Source organism: Mytilus trossulus, chromosome 7 (genome assembly GCF_036588685.1).
Source record: "Mytilus trossulus isolate FHL-02 chromosome 7, PNRI_Mtr1.1.1.hap1, whole genome shotgun sequence".
Lineage (NCBI taxonomy): Eukaryota > Metazoa > Mollusca > Bivalvia > Mytilida > Mytilidae > Mytilus > Mytilus trossulus.
Window position 1 is genome coordinate 76,013,532 of NC_086379.1, and position 20,220 is coordinate 76,033,751.

The window sequence follows — 20,220 nt, forward strand, 5'->3', positions numbered from 1 at the left end:
TTCCTCGTGTATCATTTGCGCAGAACAAGTAAACTATACAAGTGCATTTTTAATGGACCGGAGGTTCTTCACACTATGACAGTTAGCTTACACATGTGCATCTGACCATGACCTCATTTTGAAGAATCATTGATAATGTAGGTCTCTGATATATCTGTAGTAAGGCCCTCTAAATGTAAAATTCCATCATAACCAATAAAATAGATACTTCAGCATGTGCCCTCTTTTTTGTGTTTGCTGTTTGTTTGTATTTGTTGAGCTGTCTTAGTTTTGGATTTTTTGTTCATGTATTGTCTTTATGATTTCAATTTTGTTCTTATTCCCATTTCAACAAAGAAAGTAGGTTTAATATCTTCTACATTTTAGAAACCATGAAAAAGGCCTAGAGGTAGTGCTATCACTATTGAGTAACAAGTATCAATTTACACTGACCATTTTAGTGTTAGGCTGAAGGAAGATAAGTTACAGTTTACAATAACAAATGACAATTTTAACATGCCATCCAGAACAAACAGTTTTAGCATATTAGAGAATCTACCATCAGGGTGTAAGTGAAACAAGTTTACTATAACAGATCATCATTTAGAGAAATACTCTCAAGGAGTTCACAGAGCCTCAGTGACTGAGTGGTCTAAGTTGTTCTACTGCTCTTATATCACTGGCCAGTCAACACTGAGGTTGTGAGTTCGAAACCCACTCATTGCTGGTGCACTTGACTCTACTCTTAATTGACAAGTATTGCCGCAATGAAATAGCCAAAAAGTGGTGCTTAATAATGGTGTTATAATGGTCCTGTTTATACACCAACAATCACTCTCAAGGAGTTCACCATAAGAGAAATCCAGGTGCTCCGCAGGGCGCAGCTTTATACAACTTCAGAGGTCGAACCCTGAACAGTTGGGGCAAGTATAGACACAACATTCAAACCCTTAATTCGGATTGTGATTGAATTTTGACATAATATGGGATTCTAACACAAAACAAATGTCAAGATCTTACAAATCTATTGTGCAATATTGTGAAATTAAAGATTTCTCCTTCAAAACTTTTCAAAACTTTGAACTTTCAACCCCTTAAGTTGCAATTAGTTCAAAACCTGACATTTCTTTATATATAATTTACAAGTAGTGTAAATCTGAACATACCCCAACATTGTATGTTAAATGGTTTTGAATTACCTCCCTTTCACTGCTTTTAAATTGTCTTAATTGTCAATTGACCAGAAAAACCTTGTTTTCCCCTTTATTTGCCCCTATTTCCAAAACATTTTGAGCCATAACCCCTAAAGTCAATACTAACCATCCTTTCATGGTATGGAAACTTGTGGTATAATTTCAGAGAGATTCATATACTTAAACACATGTTATTGTTTGAAAACTATAAAAATGCTTATTTTGAGCCCCTTTTTGGACCCTAATTCCTTTTGGGACCATAACGGCATAACCCCCAAAATCAATCCCAACCTTCCTTCAGTGGTATTGAACCTTCTGGGAAAAATGTATAGAGATCCATTCACTAAAACTAAACTTATTGTCCGGAAATTAAATGCCTCTTCAGACGACAACGCAGACGACATGATAGCATTATATGACGCATATTTTTTTTTTGCAGTCATATAAAAATATACTGGGAGAAAGAAAAAAAAATATCACCTAAAGTTCTGTATATTTAATATTTCATTATAAGACTTCAAAATAATTCAACATGTACAAAGATTTACAACATACAACATATCTATATTCTGCAATTATTTCCTCATTCTTCATTTATATACACATGTATAACGAATCATACTTTTAGATATTGCTTTTTTACTGAAATCCTCAAGTTTTATTACAAATGATATATCAAAACTACAGTTGATGTGTTGAGATGACACAAATGCCCAAAAACTGCTGCCAAATTATTACTATACAAAATGGGAAAATTGAATTCAAATGATCATACTTAAATGAACCATCAATGGGGGAATAAATACAAATATAATTTGGCTTTTTCATCATTTTGATCATTAAAACTATATTTGAAAGTTCTTACAGATAATTCACTAGTTGAGGATATTTTTTCTCTTGAAATTTCATTGAAATCATTTAATATACCCTTTTTTTGTATTGTAGATAATGGGAAACCTTTACATTATAAAGAAAATAACAATAAATTTACCTAATTTTTATAGTCATATTGTCTGCATAAATTGCTTGGAACTATACACCACCCTTTGCATATTTGAATGAAAAGTGCTTAAATTTAATCATTTTTAGTAAAAAAAAAATGTAAATATTATTTTTAATATTAATCTGACAACAATAGTTTCAGTAACTTGACCATCCTCCAAAACATAAATCTATATATATATAAATATCAAGGTAAGGTCAAAGTCTAAGTTGCCCATTCTATGGTGCCAAGTCCAGCCTTGATTTAAAGAAGGAATAAAACAGGAAACAGTTGTATGACAAATCATTAAAGTGCTCATACCTTACTTAACTGAAGTCAATCTGTTGAAACACATCTGAGAAAATATCATAATAAAAGAAATAACTTAAAATTAGAAACTACTAGAGCCTAGACTTGCAATGAATATTATTTCCTTTTGATATACATAGATATATATTGATAAAATACAAAATACAAATCAATAGGCTTAATGTAGAAGTTCTCCAGAAAGTGATAATGATATGAATGAAGCAATTTCTGTGCATATACTTGGTTAAAAACCACTCACTCCTTCATTTAATTTTTTCAGCTTTCTTCTCTATAAGCATCATCATTGCATCTGTACAAAAGAATGACTTCTACCAATCTTGTCTTTGACTGCTTTGCATAACAAAATTGTATTTCTCACTTGGAAGCCACTGATGCTGTGTCTTTCTGGCCACATAATTCCGGAAGTGTTTTTTAACAGACTCAAGGGGAGATAAGTCATTTTATATATATGTAGATACCAGTGTTTTTGAAATATTTTTAACAATTTAATATAAACAAACTAAACAGCCAATTACAATAGAATTTTTATTCATAGTTTTAATTCATTTATATCACATCATAAATTCCTTCGAAAGCTTATGAGTGTGATCATAAAAATCTGGATTAACTGACAATCAAACTATAGTCCTTAAAAGTATTCATTTATTTATTTTTTCACTATCAAAAAACATTGAAAATACATGATTATTATTATTTATTGAACTTTTAATTTTTTCATTTAATTAATCATTGTTTAAAAAAAAATGGCAAATGCAAAATAACAAACCATTTTTTAATTGAATTTGGTAAACAAACCTTTAAATAGATTATCAGAAACATTTATTGTTGAAGTTCAAGAAGAAATAAGCATCTCTTTCATGATGTTAAATAACTATTTAAATGCTTTGCACCACATACCATTGTACACTAATAATAATCTTTCCGTTCATTGCACCAATACCTATTAACATTCTTTGCATTGTTTTCTTTACAAACATTGTCTAACATATCCAGGTTCTTTACCAAGAATTTTATAAAATCTAACAGAGTTACTTCCCTTGGAACACAAATCCTTATTTTTTCCCACCTCCCCATAACCATCCTTTAACCATTCCAGTAAGTCCTCCTGATTTCTTCTGTTCCATTTTGCTTTCGATTGAAGGGAAATCTACATGATTAAGTGCTAAATCAAAGAATAATGGTCGACATGGTATAGGTTCAAAGTCCGGAGGGAAACTAACAAGGTTTGGTTTCTTTGTTGTAACGCTTTTATCTTCAATATAATCATCAAACCTGTCTATCAGTGGCTGAAAAGATACAGAAATAATTCAAAGGTGAAAAAATAACAATAACATATACTGACAGAACGGTAAGTTATGGTTATGAATTTCATCACTTCAAATACAGATAAAGAGTCACTCCTTCTCATCCCACAAAAAGTTTGTTACAAATGAGTTTACTTGAGTAAAGTTTCTGGTCATGTATGCCATCTTGGTTTTATCATGTTCAGCTCCTATGATTATTTGATACTCATAGCATCAGAAAATTTTCACAATAACCCCCCACTGTTCTTTCTCTAATTTAATTAAATACAAGTCAACTACATCTCTGTAAACAAATCTGGTTAAATCCTTGATAATTTTCAAAAAATATATATGCTAGCAGTGAAAACATCTCTTTGACAAAATATTCAAAAATAAATAAAAGAACTATTGTTTCCAGCCAAATTTTTAATGCATACATCTGTATTCTAAAAACAGGTGCATTAAAATATATTTTTGTCTTGCTTGATATCATTTCTGGAATGTTTTTCTTTATATAACAATTATCTTGGACCTTGTTATTTTGAAAATCACCTGTGAATTTTCTGAAATAAAAAGAACACTTACTTTTTTCTTAATGAGACTAATATCTGCTACGGGTTCAGCAACAGTTTCTAAATCCAGAATGCTGTTAGCATGACATGAATATTTTTCACCATTTACTCTGTTTACTAATTCTTCTATACTACTTATTTCCTAGAAATATTCAAACATAACATTATAACATACATCTTACTATAGAGTATAAAACTGAAATGGAAATTTATTTATGCAAACAACCAACTTGGCAAGTATCAAATCGTGTTTTTGTCCGAGTAATTCTGGTCATAATATCCTAGTAAAACAATCATAAGGTAGGGAAATGATCAGTGAAATGATTCTACTTTTGATCTTTTACAAAGACATTGACCCTATCTGTTAATGAATTATCACAAACATTTTGCAATGTCTATAAATTGCTTCACTAAGTGCAGCTGGATATGACTGCAGAGGTCAAACTCTGACCGGTTGGACAAAAATGGACATGATATTCATGCTTGATACAGGTCTTACTTTGGATTGTAATTAAATATTTGAAACATGATAGGTTTTCTAACACAAGAAAACTGTAGTCTAGGACCTTAGAATTGGTTATATGATTTGAATTTTTACACAATTATTTGCCTTTGTGCAATACCTTGTGCTGTTGTGAATGCCAATCCCTGGGGTTTTTTTGCAAAAAAAAAATTACATAAAGAAGTTTTCTTTTTAATTACTGAAATCTGAAATGAGAAAATACCCAACCTTTTCTTAGACTTCTTTCCTTCGAGATAAAGTCATTATTTTAATTAAAATTTCCCTTAGAGATGCAACCATAATAACCCATTTAAATACATCGCAAAATTCTTAAAATAGAAAATTAATATTCCTTAATCAGTATAAATTTAATAGTAACTCTTATAATAAATTAACATCTTATCATCTCAATACAATGAGGTCTTTAACATAAGTTTAAAGTAGTGTGAGGGAGGTTATTCAAATATTATGTTTGGAATACCTACCTTACACTGCCTTAAAATTGTTTAATTGTCCATTAACCAAGAAACCGTTGTTTCACCCCTTTTTTGCACCTAATTCCGTTACAGTTTGAGCCATAACCCCCAAAAGCCAATTCTAAAAATCCATTTGTGGTATGGAAACTTGAGGTATAATTTCAGAGAGATCCATTTACCTAAACACAAGTTATTGTCTGAAAACTAGAATATCCCTTTTTGGCCCATTATTCTTAAACAGTTAAGACCATAACCCCCAAAATCAATCCCAACCTTCCTTTTGTGGTTATAACCTTGTGTTTAAATTTCATAGATTTCTATTTACTTACACCAAAGTAATTGTATGGAAACTAACTGTCTTCAGACGACCAATATACGACCGAATAAAAATTTGCTGTCCTATTTTTGCGGTCGTATAAAAAGCCAATTAGGTTAGACTTGGAAAAATGTTAGTTTACCTAATGTCAACTAGTCAACTAAAGAAACCGACATAACTATAAAATTTTATATCTATACAACTTGAATCCTTTTGCATAGTATCTTAAAAATAAACCTAACATCGAAAACTTAACATTAACCAATGAACCATGAACATGAGGTCAAGGTCAGATTAACTCAGTTCAACAAACATGTACACATAGCAATGATTCTGAATATTAGTATAAATTAAATCAAGTAAGTTTTATCATTATGATATTCAATAAAATTTTTGCAAGAAAAACTGCATTTAATATTGAGTATCAAATTATTTCAAACCTTTAATTACACAAAATGTAACTATACTGACCTGTTTAGAGAGATTTTTCAGTTTTTTACAACCTTTCAATGCTTGAGAGGCATGTTTTAAAACTCTCTCATATAATGCTATTGTTTCTGTCCATTTCTTTGCTGCTAGGAATGACTGTGCAATATAATAGGACCTGAAAAATAAAGGTGATAATATATTAAGGCCCCATGTCATATTTGGTTGATTATCACATATAAACTGGTTTTAAACTATATGGTGTAAAGTTGGCTGCAGTGATGGAGATAATATCATTTAAAAATTTGTCATAAAATAAAAAAAGTAAAACAAGTTACATTCTATCTTTTAGGGCTCATGTTTTATAAATAATAAGACCTGCACCATGAAGGTCACCTGATTTCCACCATAACAGTCATAACTTTGGAACAAAATATAAAAATGGTCCCAAATTTAATGACAGGTGAGGTGGTTTCATTGTTTGCAAAATGTGTCCACAATTTTACCATATGGAATAAAGAAAAAGTTTTTTTTTATAAGACACCCTAATAATTCCTAATATTTGTATGAAAAATGTTTTAGAGGAAAATTTAATAAACCTTCAAATTAAAAGGAGCATTCAGTAAAGATTATAAAGATCTGTCCTGAATACTTGTTCATTATAGTCTAGTTTTTAACCTATCAAAGTCTAATACTCTCAAGCAACTCACATTGGCAATCATACCACATCTTCTTTTTTATATGATAATCAGTTCATGTTTAGATAGTGGTTCAGCACTTTATCATATTTATATTTTCACATTATAATTTTTGTTAAAAGCTTTTATGCTTTACTTTCTCAAAGTTCAACATTATTGAACATTTCATTTGTTAAAAACATCTTGTATGACATTACCTAAATGCTTTATAAGAAGTACTTTTCACTGCTGTTTCTTCACTCAAATCTGTCTCTACACCTTGTAAATTAGGTATTTCATTTAAATTCTGAAAATAAAATAAGCATGAATTCATACTGAAAGTTATTATAGTCTGAACATAAATTCTTTATCCATTTTATTTATTATCACAAACATTGAGTCTTGGGAACAAGTGGGTCTCTAAACAGTAATAATTGTGCTTGTGAGTGTATTGATGCTTACAAATAATCCTGCAATCAAGCTGTTTTATTGAAAGTTCTTATTTAGTTTTAGAGTGGGGCGCCCATATTCGCCGGGGACACAATTTCACCTTTTTATGATTTTGAGGTGTAAAAATTTCAAAGGATGGCCGAAATAGAAAACATATACCAATAAATGATAAAATATAACAAACATGATTATTTTTTAAAACTGAGACAAAATTGCGGCACCTACTCAAAAAGATAGAAAAATGGACAACGATTTTCGGCCCATTTCTGAAGAAAAAACACGAATTCAAAGAAGTATTTCTAAGTAATTCTTTGACTGAATGCACCTAAATTTCAGTTCTGAACACCTTTGAAATGTCTGCTATTCATCTATAATGAAATTGATTTGATCAATGTTGTTGAAAACTGCGGTTATTTGATTTTAAATAGATGTGTAAAAACGGCGAATATGTGTCCCCCATTGACAAAAAATCAGGAAATTTCAAACACCCTTTAATCTAACTTTTCGGATGATTATATTCAAACAAACACGTTTTCAAGCGTAAGAATATTTTGCATTTGAAGTTATCTTCATATAGAAATATCAGTATACTTCAAAAACATTTAGACCTGAACAGAAACTGTAGAAAACATGAAAAGATGTGGCGAAAATGAGCACCCCACTCTACCAGTAATAATAATTTTCAGATATTTGTATGCATGTTTATCAAATATGTGTGTGTATTGATGCTTACAATTAATCTTGCAATCAAGCTGTTTTGTTGAGAGTTCTTATTTAGTTTTACTAGTAATAATAATTCTCAGATATTTGTATGTATGTTTATCAAATATGAAGTGTGGAATATTGTGAACTTCAAAATTAACAATATCTAACTACTAATTTAAAGAAAACCCTATTACTACTGTACTAACCTGTATAATAATATCGTACAATCTAACAAGATCTTGTGGTTTAGTAATTTTATGTCCTTCAGGTATTGATTTGCCAGGCAGATATTGCTTTAGTTTTTCTATTAATAATAAGTTCCTATCTACAGTTTTTGACAGTCGTATATACATTAGATAACTGTGTAGGTAGTGCTGGTTTGATATTTTCCCTTCAATGGCTTGTCCTCGTTGAGATGCTTTAAAATTCTAAAATAAAATAAATAATATTTAAGCAAGTATAATTTTTGTGATGCATGAGTCTTTATAATTTGGAGATTAACTGCATACATTTATAGCAAGTTAGCTTAACAGGGGTTCATCCAATCCAATCCAATCGTAATCTAATACAATAAAATCTTCAAATTGACCATATTGCATTATAAAACCAACTTTAGGAATTGATTAAATAATCATGTAAATGAATCAGGACAAATACTGTAAACAAACTTATTTTAGCAATCAACTAATCTAAACTCCCTTTATCATAAAAACATTACTGGTATATATATATCATTATGAAAAATTCAAACTTGGATCATCCTAATCAATAGAATTATCCAATAAATATTGTTATATAAAATACATACAGCATCATCACTTAAAGAATCCCTCATAATTTGTTGAGCATCTATGCACTGCTTCAATAAACTTTCATATATAGAAATCTTGCCGTCTATTCCCTCTGTTGATTCTATTTCCTTGGTACTTTCCTGTACATTGAGAAGGAAAACTCTTACAGGCTCACTCTTTACAGGGACAGAACGTCCCAACCACGTCACCTCAGATAAAGTGGCTGTCTGTTTCTCTCTTGTTTGTGATAGCAAGTCCTGTGAAATAAAACAATTCAAAGTTATCCTAATTCCTAAATGTATATAAATCAAATAATTACAGAGAGAGGAAAATAATGTTAAATTCTTTACGTGGAATTATTTTTTTCATGATATCAAAAATAATTTTGCACTTCAAAAAATGTCTCAATTAGCCTTAAGAAAGTTATTGAACAACTGAACAAAATTCAAAAACTGCAAATAGCTTTGTGTTATGAAAGATGAGATCTTTTTTTTTTTTTTTTTTTTTTTGTAACTTTGCAACTATTTTTATTGAAATTTGCATTTTCTGAAACATAATGGAAAAATTTAGAATTGTTTCTGATTATTTAGTAGCTAGTTTACCATTTTGTTTACATAATGTCCTAAAATTAAAATGAATTCTTCCAGTCATTCTGACAATTTTTAAAATAAATTGTCAATTATAATAAGGCATATTTGTTTCAGAATTAGGTAAAAAAGGCTTTATAAACAACATTAAGACAAGAGTTTGTTATCTTACATCTAAATGTGATGTCAGCTGGTCCTCTCCACCTTTACGTCTCATTTCCTTAAGTTCAGCAATGGCCGACTCGTCACCTATGTTGTAAGCACAGTATCTAATGTTAGGTGATACTTCATCCACCATCTGTAGATATAAAGCTTGGCTATCCTCAGTGAATGCACTGGCTAATTTCTCATATATCGTTCTAAAACGCAAACATTGATCATGTTATCAAAACCTTAGTAAACAAGAGTGCACACGCTGAAATGTCTCGCCTTCTTAACTAATCATAGATATTATGTTGATAGACCAAATATAAAGCTTTATTACAACTGTCACATAAACTCAACATTAACCAAGAAAACAAAACATTGATCAATGAACCATGAAAATGAGGTCAAGGTCAGATGAACCATGCCAGGCTGACATGTACAGCTAACAATTCTTGAATTTATTATTCTTCAATACAACAAATATAGTTGACTTATTGCTTATAAATTCAGAAAAAAAGACCAAAACACAAGAACCTAAAATGAGCAATAAGCCGTGAAAATGAGGCAAAGGTCAAATAAAACCTGCGTAACAGACATATAGACCATAAAATATTTCCATAAACCAAATATAGTTGACCTAAGGCCAAACAAAAAAATATTTGTGTTTCCTATTACATGGAATTTCAAAATAGGGAAGGTATGTGTTTTTTTCTTTTCTTTTTTTTTTTTTTTTTTTTTTTGTGGAATAAAAGGGGGGTTGAAATTCAACATATATATTGTAAAAAAAAAAAAAAAAATATCAGCTGATTATGTAGTCATCAGTAATGATTAAATGTGCTTGCAGTTTTTAAATCCTATATTTATTAAAATAAATTAAATGTCCTAAAATATTTATATGAATCATTATCTACCATACATAGATTGTGTCTTTATTTGTTTTGTAAACAAATTAATATCCATTATTTACATTATGCACACAGCCACAGGTAAACTAATTTGGCTATAAATAGATCAAGCATGTTTGTGCAAAATCTCCAAACTAAAATCGTATTTGTTACAATTTTATTTCTTTAAATAATCAAGTTTGAATTTATGAAAATAATCATTATTAATAAAATATAATTGCATAAGGTTTACGTTTTCTGAAGACTATTTATTTTTAGGTCATGGTTCTAGAGGCTTCCTGTGTAAAATCCAATATGGCATCCATGACCATGTGTTTACTTTTGCACTTGTGAAAAAAAATATTCTGACCAAAGTCAGATTTTTCTTGTCAAATGGGATTTATATTTACATTGCAATAAATTATTCAGAAGGAGGTACATTCTGTTAAGATTATATTTCTGATTCTGTGAGCATTTAGAGTTTGATTAAATTCTCCCAACAGCAGCGTATACATACTGATCTTGTCAACCGAGTCTTGTAAATTCAAACCATTTGAAGTAAAAGGGCATCATGGTTAAGAAAGATAATAAATAAAGACAACAGTTTATCAAGAAATAGTTCTTTTTTATTCAGTAAAAACGAAATCTTCTTGTCTGCAAGATTGTAAATTCGCAACTTCCGGGTCATTTTTCTGTCTGAAAACATTGAAAATATCGCGGATGGATTTGAACAAATTTACCTGCATATTCTTATCCGATATTTAATAACATGATGAAATTAACAAAATACTACAATAGCCAATATCTTCGTTTAGACAATATCCGATTTTTTTTACGGAAATCATAAAAAAAGTTAAGGGTCGGGATTTTGGCTGGAAAAAAATAGGGTAGGTCGGGTAACCGGAAACACACATATTTTTTTTTTGGCCTAATGCATAAAGTATTAGAAAAATAGATCAAAACTCAAAAACTTACCTTTGACCACTGAACCATGAAAATGAGGTCAAGGTAAGATGACACCTGTCAGCTAGACATGTACACCTTACAATCATTCCATACACCAAATATAGAAAACCTATTGCATATAGTATAAGAAAAACAGACCAAACCACAAAAACTTAGCTATAACCACTGAACCATGAAAATGAGGTCAAGGTCAGATGACACCTGTCTGCTAGACATGTACACCTTAAAATCATTCCATACACCAAATATAGTAGACCTATTGCATATAGTATAAGAAAAACAGACCAAAACACAAAAACTTAACAATAACCACTGAACCATGAAAATGAGGTCAAGGTCAGATGACACCTGCCAGTTGGACATGTACACCTTACAGTCCTTCCATACATCGAATATACTAGACCTATTGCTTATAGTATCTGAGATATGGACTTGACCATCAAAACTTAACCTTGTTCACTGATCCATGAATTGAGGTCGAGGTCAAGTGAAAACTGTCTGACGGGCATGAGGACCTTGCAAGCAACGCACATACCAAATATAGTTATCCAATTACTTATAATAAGAGAGAATTTAACATTACAAAAAATTTTAACTTTTTATTCAAGTAGTCACTTAACCATGAAAATGAGGTCAAGGACATTGGACATGTGACTGACGGAAAGTTCGTAACATGAGGCATCTATATACAATGTTTGAAGCATCTAGGTCTTCTACCTTCTAAAATATAAAGCTTTTACGAAGTGAGCTAACGCCACCGCCGCCGGATCACTATCCCTATGTCGAGCTTTCTGCAACTCAAGTTGCAGGCTCGACAATAAATGATTTGTTTCTCCAGTGGCATCCACAAAAAAATATTAAAAATAAACGAAACAACAATTTGTAAACAAAGATTTGAACAATTTAAAAAGTCTTTTTTGGATGTTATTTACAAACATTATTCATAAACATTTGGCATCCTTCAATCCTGACAATCCTAGTCAATCAAGATTGGAGTCGATTGCACCTGCAGGAGCAAGATTCAACTCACAACCTCAGTGTTGACTGGCTAGAGATTACAGTAGTTACTGCTAAGACCACTGAGGCCCCTATAACTAAGTTGAAATTTTACTTACTTTGCCTGTGTATATAACTTCATTGCCTTGTCCCAAACCTCTTGTTCAAAGTACATTCCAGCTTGTATCCATGATAAATAAGCCTGAAGTTAAAGATGTATAATATTAGATGAATTTTACTCAAGCATTATATTTCCAGAAAAACCGTACAAAACAATTCTGTTTTAACATTTTCTGTATGGTAGCTTGAAGTACATTCATGAGTAAATACTTCAAAAATTATCTTTTTTTACTACATATTTTAAAAATTATATTACTTTTTAGATTAGGTAAAATATGTGGAGCTAGCAAGTAATTTAAACTTATATCATTTTTAACAGGAATATTTTTTACAAATTTTCTTTTAGAGGTTGACAGTTATGATTTAAAAAAAAAAAAAAAAAAAGTGTGTGAGCACAAGGGGTTAAGATTGCTTTTGTTTTGGGTTAAGCATGGTATTGTATTAAGCAAATCAATGTTTATTTATTTTCCATCTTTAAAATTGTTAGTAATTTTATGTAGAAGTTGAATCCTCAAATATATATTTACAATGAAACTAATGTTACCTGACTTTCTAACTGTGTCTGAGCGTCACACTTAGGACTTTTACATAGCTCTGCTAACTCTTCAGCATAGGTTACAGCTTTCTTTATCTTTGCTAGAGTGTGAAACTTCTTTCTCTGTTCTGTGTTAGCTTCTGACTTCAATTGCATAGCATAATACCATGCTCTCTCGGCGCAGAATAGGGGCAAGTGTAGAAATCTGTAAAATATCATATAAAACTGAATCTAGACAATAGTTCTCAAAAACAATATATAAGTAGGATGGTCTTGTTTCTCTGTTTAAAATCTTTGGTAAAAGGTTAATAAATATATATGGTGAATGTTCTGTGTTAGCTTCTGACTTCAATTGCATAGCATAATACCATGCTCTCTCGGCACAGAATAGGGGCAAGTGTAGAAATCTGTAAAATATCATATAAAACTGAATCTAGACAATAGTTCTCAAAAACAATATATAAGTAGGATGGTCTTGTTTCTCTGTTTAAAATCTTTGGTAAAAGGTTAATAAATATATATGGTGAATGTTCTGTGTTAGCTTCTGACTTCAATTGCATAGCATAATACCATGCTCTCTCGGCACAGAATAGGGGCAAGTGTAGAAATCTGTAAAATATCATATAAAACTGAATCTAGACAATAGTTCTCAAAAACAATACATAAGAAGGATGGTCTTGTTTCCCTGTTTAAAATCTTTAACAAAAGGATAATAAATATATATGGTGAATTCTGACATATATGATGGATATATTGACAAAAAATTAAGAAGATTAATTTACCTGACATCAGTGACAGTTTCCATGTCTATTTTCTTTGGTAGTACTTTCCTATTATTGCCTTGTGGAAAATGTAGAGATTTCCTTAGACGCCTTATCCTTCTAGAACAATAACCCCTAAACAAATATAAAAACCTATCAATACTGGTTCACCTAATCATAAACAATTTTATTTTGTCAATCTTTTAACATTGCATTTCTGACAATCAGTAAACAAAGTAATGCAGTGTTTTTTTATGTATAAAGTTAAATAGTAGCCTAGCTTACAACATAAACTAAACAGATGCCAAACAACCATCTTAAATTTTTTTTTATCCTGCAAAGCTTTTTGAATAAATACTCAAAAGTTGAAACTAAAAAAAAAGAAAAAAAAAAAAAAGATTGAAACTATAATAACCTATACAGAATGATTCCTTTCTAGAAATAATTGAAGCATTTATTGAGCAGATAGCATAGGCCAGGATATAGGACATACATGTATGTACATTTTCATCTTTAAACACCATTGAATGCTTGACATTAATTTTCAAAGAATTGTAAGCCTAAGCCAACTGAAAGCCACTTCTAAAAACATAGTTAAGAAACTTATCATACCAGGAACATTAATCTAGAAATGAGACTCAAGCATTGTGCATGAATGTATGTGTATATACCTATATCTTTGAAAATCTCCATGTCTCAATCCATGCTGTTGCTGAGCTTCTTTGACAATCTGCAAAACTGAAAATATAAGGATGGAAAATGTATATTATTATGGAAGAGTCTGGATGAATTCGCAGTGCAAGTTACAAACAAGTTCCTTTCAAATTCAATATTGATGTAAGACTAGTATACTTACAAAGGAGGGAAGTATACCTAACCCTCTATGTACTTCACGGTGCAGCGAACAAGCAAGCTAGCCAAAGGTATTTCTTTTACCTACACACTCAAAGCATTTTGCTTTCATCAGTAATATTCAACATTTTCTGAGTATATTTCTTTATTTCATAACAAAATTGCTTGTATCCACCAGGACTCAAACCTGTGACCTCTGTGTTACAAGGCAGTGTGTTAACAGACTGAGCAAAAGAAGCACTTCCTTAGCCCAACCGCTTACAGTTGACAAAGTATTTTCAACATTTCCTAAGCCACAAATGTATTCTTTGTAGCCGAGATATTCATATAATGTTTATTCTTTGTAGCTGAGATATTCATATAATTTTTAACTACCACTAGTTAAGATATTTAAAAAGATCAGTAAAACAGACTATTAATGAGAGATGTTCACAAAGCCTCTATTGCCTTTGCATGTGGTCTTTTAACACTCTTCATTCAAGCACTTGGGTGAAAAAATCTGAAATGAAAGTAATGAACACCTCTGGATAAAGTTTCATGGTAAAATTGAGTTTCAAACTTGAGAGCAATTTGCCAGCTGTGGGTTGGTGCTATTTTGAAGGAAAGCGTCAAAGAAATACAAATTGAGCCTTACAAGATGCCCTCATGGACAGTTTTTACAGGAAATCATTGATTCAAGCATGATAAAGTTCATTCAAAAAGATTGTCACATGATCAACAACAAAAGTGAGGCGCAATGCACTATTGGAGCTGATTTATTCAAATGATAAAATTGATAATAGAAATGGGGAATATAGAGTAGATTACCGTGAAGAGAAACACTGTTGGGATTATGAAATTAGTTTAGTGTTGAAGGAAAATATTCACTGAATCGATTCATATAATGTAGGGATTTTTTGCATTAATTTAAAGAGTAGAAAAGGCGTCCGAAGCGGAGACTGTCATGACCTAAAAAAAAAATTGCTAGCCACCTTCTTCTATTTATATGGATAGTCAACCTTCCTATGGATAGAAACAAGTGCCTGTGACTTGAGGTCTGATTTATATGGATCCAAGAACATCAGTTGGCTCCAGAAGCTATGAAGCGGTGCATCCATTAAACAGGTTGGGAACAAACCCGCTGGTGATTATACCTGTATAGAGGGATAAACCTTCTTTAGAGGGATGAAATTATCCCTCTATAGAGGGGTATTTCTGTTTGCACTGGATTTAAAGCAAATTAGGACAGAATGGCATTTTCTAATTATATTGGCTATAATCTCTAGCAGTAGGTGCATCAACATATGCACTTTACTAAAAATTGGGATAACCCGTTTTCTGCTAAAGTGACAAAACTGGAAATCTATTGTATACCTATCTGAACACCTGATCAACATCAAAAGGAATAGTTGACCTTTAAATTTCATGTTAAATCTAACAATAGAAATTCTGTTCAGTGAGGCATAAGTGAGTAGAATTTACCTGATCATCACAGCTTTCAATCATGGTGAACAATAGATTTTATATTTAGTCAGATAAGCAGCAAACTGGGCATGTGCATATTAAACTAAGTACATCAATTGGTGCATCAACTGTTGCAGGTTACTGCCATAATAAGTAGAGAATGCCATTCTGCCCTGTTTTGATGTAAATCCAGTCTAAACAAAAATACCCCTCTATAGAGGGATAATTTATAATTTTATCCCTCTATAGAAGGTTTATCCCTCTTTACAGGTATAATCACCATAGAGAGGGTTTGTTCCCAACCTGTTAAATGGACAGGAAAATATCCACTTTGATATGGGACAAGCTCTGACAAACTAGTTCCACTGTTGCACAGTTTGTCTGGCAAAACTCTGGTTGCAATCTCAGCTCACACTACATGTACTTGTATTGTAATATATACAACTATAGTCGCCGTCATGTAAAATTGGCACCATGATTTAAAATTTTCTAAAATATCGACCGCGTTTACTCGAGATCATGTTTTTCAATTAGCGGGATAAAAATCCAATCCAAATATATACTACTGTCCTACCTTTTATTGTGTTTGCACTGTATAATCCTGACCTTCACATTTTTCAAGATTGTTTTCATTGTAAAACAGCCATCTTGGTTTCTATGAGGATCCCTTACTACATAATATTCGTTACTCTCCAGGTAATATCATTGTCATTGATGATACGATTTCCCGCGCTTTTTACATAGAGATGACGCACAGCTCCGAGAGACACAAGAAAATTGAGAGCATGTTGACTCCACGGCAACACTTCCGGTAATAACAATGTCGGATTCCACCATACAAAATAATCCTGGATTTTGTGAAGGTCAGGATTATACTGTGTAAACACAATAAAAGGTAGGACAGTAGTATATATTTGGATTGGATTTTTATCCCGCTAATTGAAAAACATGATCTTGAGTAAACGCGGTCGATATTTTAGAAAATTTTGACAAAAATCATGGTGCCAATTTTACGTGACGGCGACTATAAAACTCGGTACTTTGCGTTGTGTTACTTGTAAATGCTCAAAATCTATATCTAAGGCGCCCATACAAAGGTACAAAGTCATGTCATAAACATAAGACGTAAATACGGGAAACATAACGTTAACGTTTGCATTATATTCTCAACAGCACTACTGAGTACTGTCAGTGTCACTACATAAATTTGTATGTACAATGTAGCACCTGCTGTTGCATTATTCCTAAGAATTAGCATGCTTCAAGCTCTTATGATTATATTAGGTTGTATACTGTCAATGTTTAGTTCTTTTCATATTTCTGTATCTGTTAAATTCGTTCAGTAAATCAATTTTCAAAACAAATTTTTCCATATGGGTCAAACCGGCCTACTGATGAGTACTGTCTACGTTTGCATTCGATGATGATTGCAATTCATTTTTGCAGTCTTTGTGAGACGTATCTACTCTTTGCATTATATTTTTACCTTCAAATGTTAATTTTTGACTAACAGGTACTTCTTGGGTACCTAATTCATCAACATTTTCTCCTGTCATGCTTTCTGTTCCAGCTGCCATTTCTGAAACGTGAAACGTTGGCATCTTCCGGTTTGATGAGACTACTAAAAACCTATGAGTTGATCCCGAACTCGTAACCATTGACCCATTAGGATTTTGGTTGTATTCACTACTGTGTGTTAAATCTTATATCCATTTATTTATGTAAAGCAAATAAAAATATTGGACAATATTAAATAATTCCAAAAAATATTTTTTAATATTTTAGAAAAAAACAACGTTTTGTTTAAAATAGAATCACACAAAGTTCAATCTAGGAACATTATATTATACATGTTCCTGGTGCAAAAAGTTTGAAATACAGCCTAGATCCAATAAGAAATTCATGAATCACTAGGGATTTTTTTATGTCAAAAAGATATAGTTTTTTTTATTTAATTTGATGGAGCAAATAACGTGACAAAATCAAACAACAAATATGTGTGATAAACAGTTTTTTTTTTTTAATTTCCACATTCAGCTGATGTAAGTACAGCTTATTCCTTTCAATTATTTCTTTCAATATGTAGCAAAAAAATATTATGAGGCAAAGATTTAAAAAAAAAAAAAGGAGCTCCTGAAATTTTTCACAAGCTCGATACATTGTATTTTGAATTGAGGATTTCAAATGATCATAAAGGACCTCTGAAAGTATTTCAAAACATCCAGAATTTTTATTTCTGGAACTTTTGAATTCCATATTAGTACAAAATTTGGTCAACATTGCTTCATATAAAAAAGGTATTTAATATTGATGGAACTTCTCATTTCAATTTCAGGATATACTTAAATAATTATTGTGGTAAACAATACCTTATTTCAGAACCTCAACAATTACATTTAAGGATATCTGAAATCCAATTGTGAAGGTCGTGAAATAAGTTCTTACAAAAAATATTGTTAACCTTTGTTCATTATTGTTGTGCTACAATTCTTTATTTTTTTTCCCTATCTCCTTTTTAATGGTAATAAAGACAATTTCTTTTTGGTGATTCATATTGTGTGTTCCTTAAATATGCATCAACTGATGTTCAACTGATTCACATCAAATGAGAAGTGTTGAGATTTAAAAACTAGACTCTATAGAGCCTGTATGGCTCACCTTGGCATATTAAACAAAGGACACAGATGGATTCATGACAAAATTGTGTTTTGGTGATGGTGATCTGTTGGTAGATATTGGCCCACCTCTGTGACGCCATATTACTTTACTGAACATTCTTGCTGTAAACAATATATCTATCTATCACTTTGCCCAGTAGTTACAGAGAAAAACATTTTGAAAAAAATTACGAAAATTTACAAAATTTATGAAAATTGTTAAAAATTGACTATAAAGGGCAGTAACTCCTTAGGGGTCAACTGATCATTTTGGTCATGTTGACTTATTTGTAGGTCTTACTTTGCTGTACATTATTACTGTTAACAGTTTATCTCTATCTATAAAAATATTGGAGATAACCGAAAACGGCAAAATTTCCTTAAAATTACCAGTTCAGGGGCAGCAACCCAACAACAGGTTGTCCCATTCATCTGAAAATTTCAGCTCGGATAGATCTTGACTTGATAAACAATTTTATCCCATGTCAGATTTTTTTAACTAGATACCCTAATGATGATTGTGGCCAAGTTGGGTTATATTTGGCTCAGTAGTTTCAGAGTAGAAGATTTTTGTAAAAGTTAACAGACAATGAAGACGGCGGACAACAGACGCCAAACGCCAAGTGATGAGAAAAGCTCACTTGGCCCTTTGGGCCATGTGAGCTCAAAAATAGTTTAACTTTAACAAATGTCTGTCAAAAGTTAGGAATGTTGACAGAGTATGTCCTCAGTTATATTGTATTAAATCCCAAAACAATCTTCATTGTGTGCAATAGTTACTGCCATATTGTATAAGACACTTGGCTATTGTTGAAGACTGTATGTTGACCTCTAGATGTCTTTTGTTTTTCTTTACCTCTCATTGATGTACATTTATACACAAATTACCAAAAATCTTCTTTTATTATTTATACAAATGAATTTCTTTGTAGTTTATTCTCAAGCCTCAACTACAGAGTTACTGGAATTTTCATATTTCTAATTTCTTTTTTTTATTTGTCTGCAATCAAAATCAATTAGGTTTCCTTTAAAATGTAATGTGTAAAGGGACATCAATGCATTATTGCTGACAGTATTGATTCAAATTGATGAAGTGGTTATAGTGATCTCTGGTAGGGTTAAACATAAACTTTTGTGACATCATCACTCCTAATCATACTGTCATTGAAAATATCAGAGGATCTTTCTAACATATTTTTCAAGTTGAGCTAAAATAAAAATTGCTTTGCAGCTTCAAGAAAGACTAAAAACAAGAATGTGTCCATAGTACACAGATGGCCCACTCACACAATCATTTTCTATGTTCAGTAGAACCTGAATTTGGGATCAAAACTCTAATTTGGTATTTAAATTCTAAAGATTATTTCATAGGGAACATTTGTACTAAGCTTTTAGTTGATGGGACTTCAACTTCATAAAAAACTGTGACCTGAGTGGGACAGCTGGACAGCCAGATGGACAAACAAACGGAAACACAGACCAAAAGGGCATAAAAATTGGCCAACCACAATATAAAATTTCCTTGAGCCATTTTTTCCCCACCTGAAATAGAAAGAATGAAATGAGATTATTCCATAATCTCTCTGCTAC

The 20,220-nt window shown here is 31.3% G+C and overlaps 1 protein-coding gene across 1 annotated transcript; it reads right to left on the reverse strand.

The window, feature by feature from the left end:
• Positions 1-1,653: 1,653 nt before the first annotated feature.
• On the reverse strand, positions 1,654-17,583 carry LOC134725827 (signal recognition particle subunit SRP68-like). The gene is made up of 12 exons (XM_063590030.1): positions 17,460-17,583; positions 14,350-14,416; positions 13,700-13,813; positions 12,927-13,122; positions 12,382-12,464; positions 9,442-9,628; positions 8,700-8,939; positions 8,098-8,319; positions 6,955-7,043; positions 6,105-6,237; positions 4,353-4,481; positions 1,654-3,770 (listed from the first exon to the last, which is right to left on the reverse strand). Exons 1-12 carry the CDS (start codon positions 17,572-17,574, stop codon positions 3,537-3,539), a joined length of 1,809 nt encoding a protein of 602 aa, XP_063446100.1. The 5' UTR covers positions 17,575-17,583; the 3' UTR covers positions 1,654-3,536.
• Positions 17,584-20,220: the final 2,637 nt, after the last annotated feature.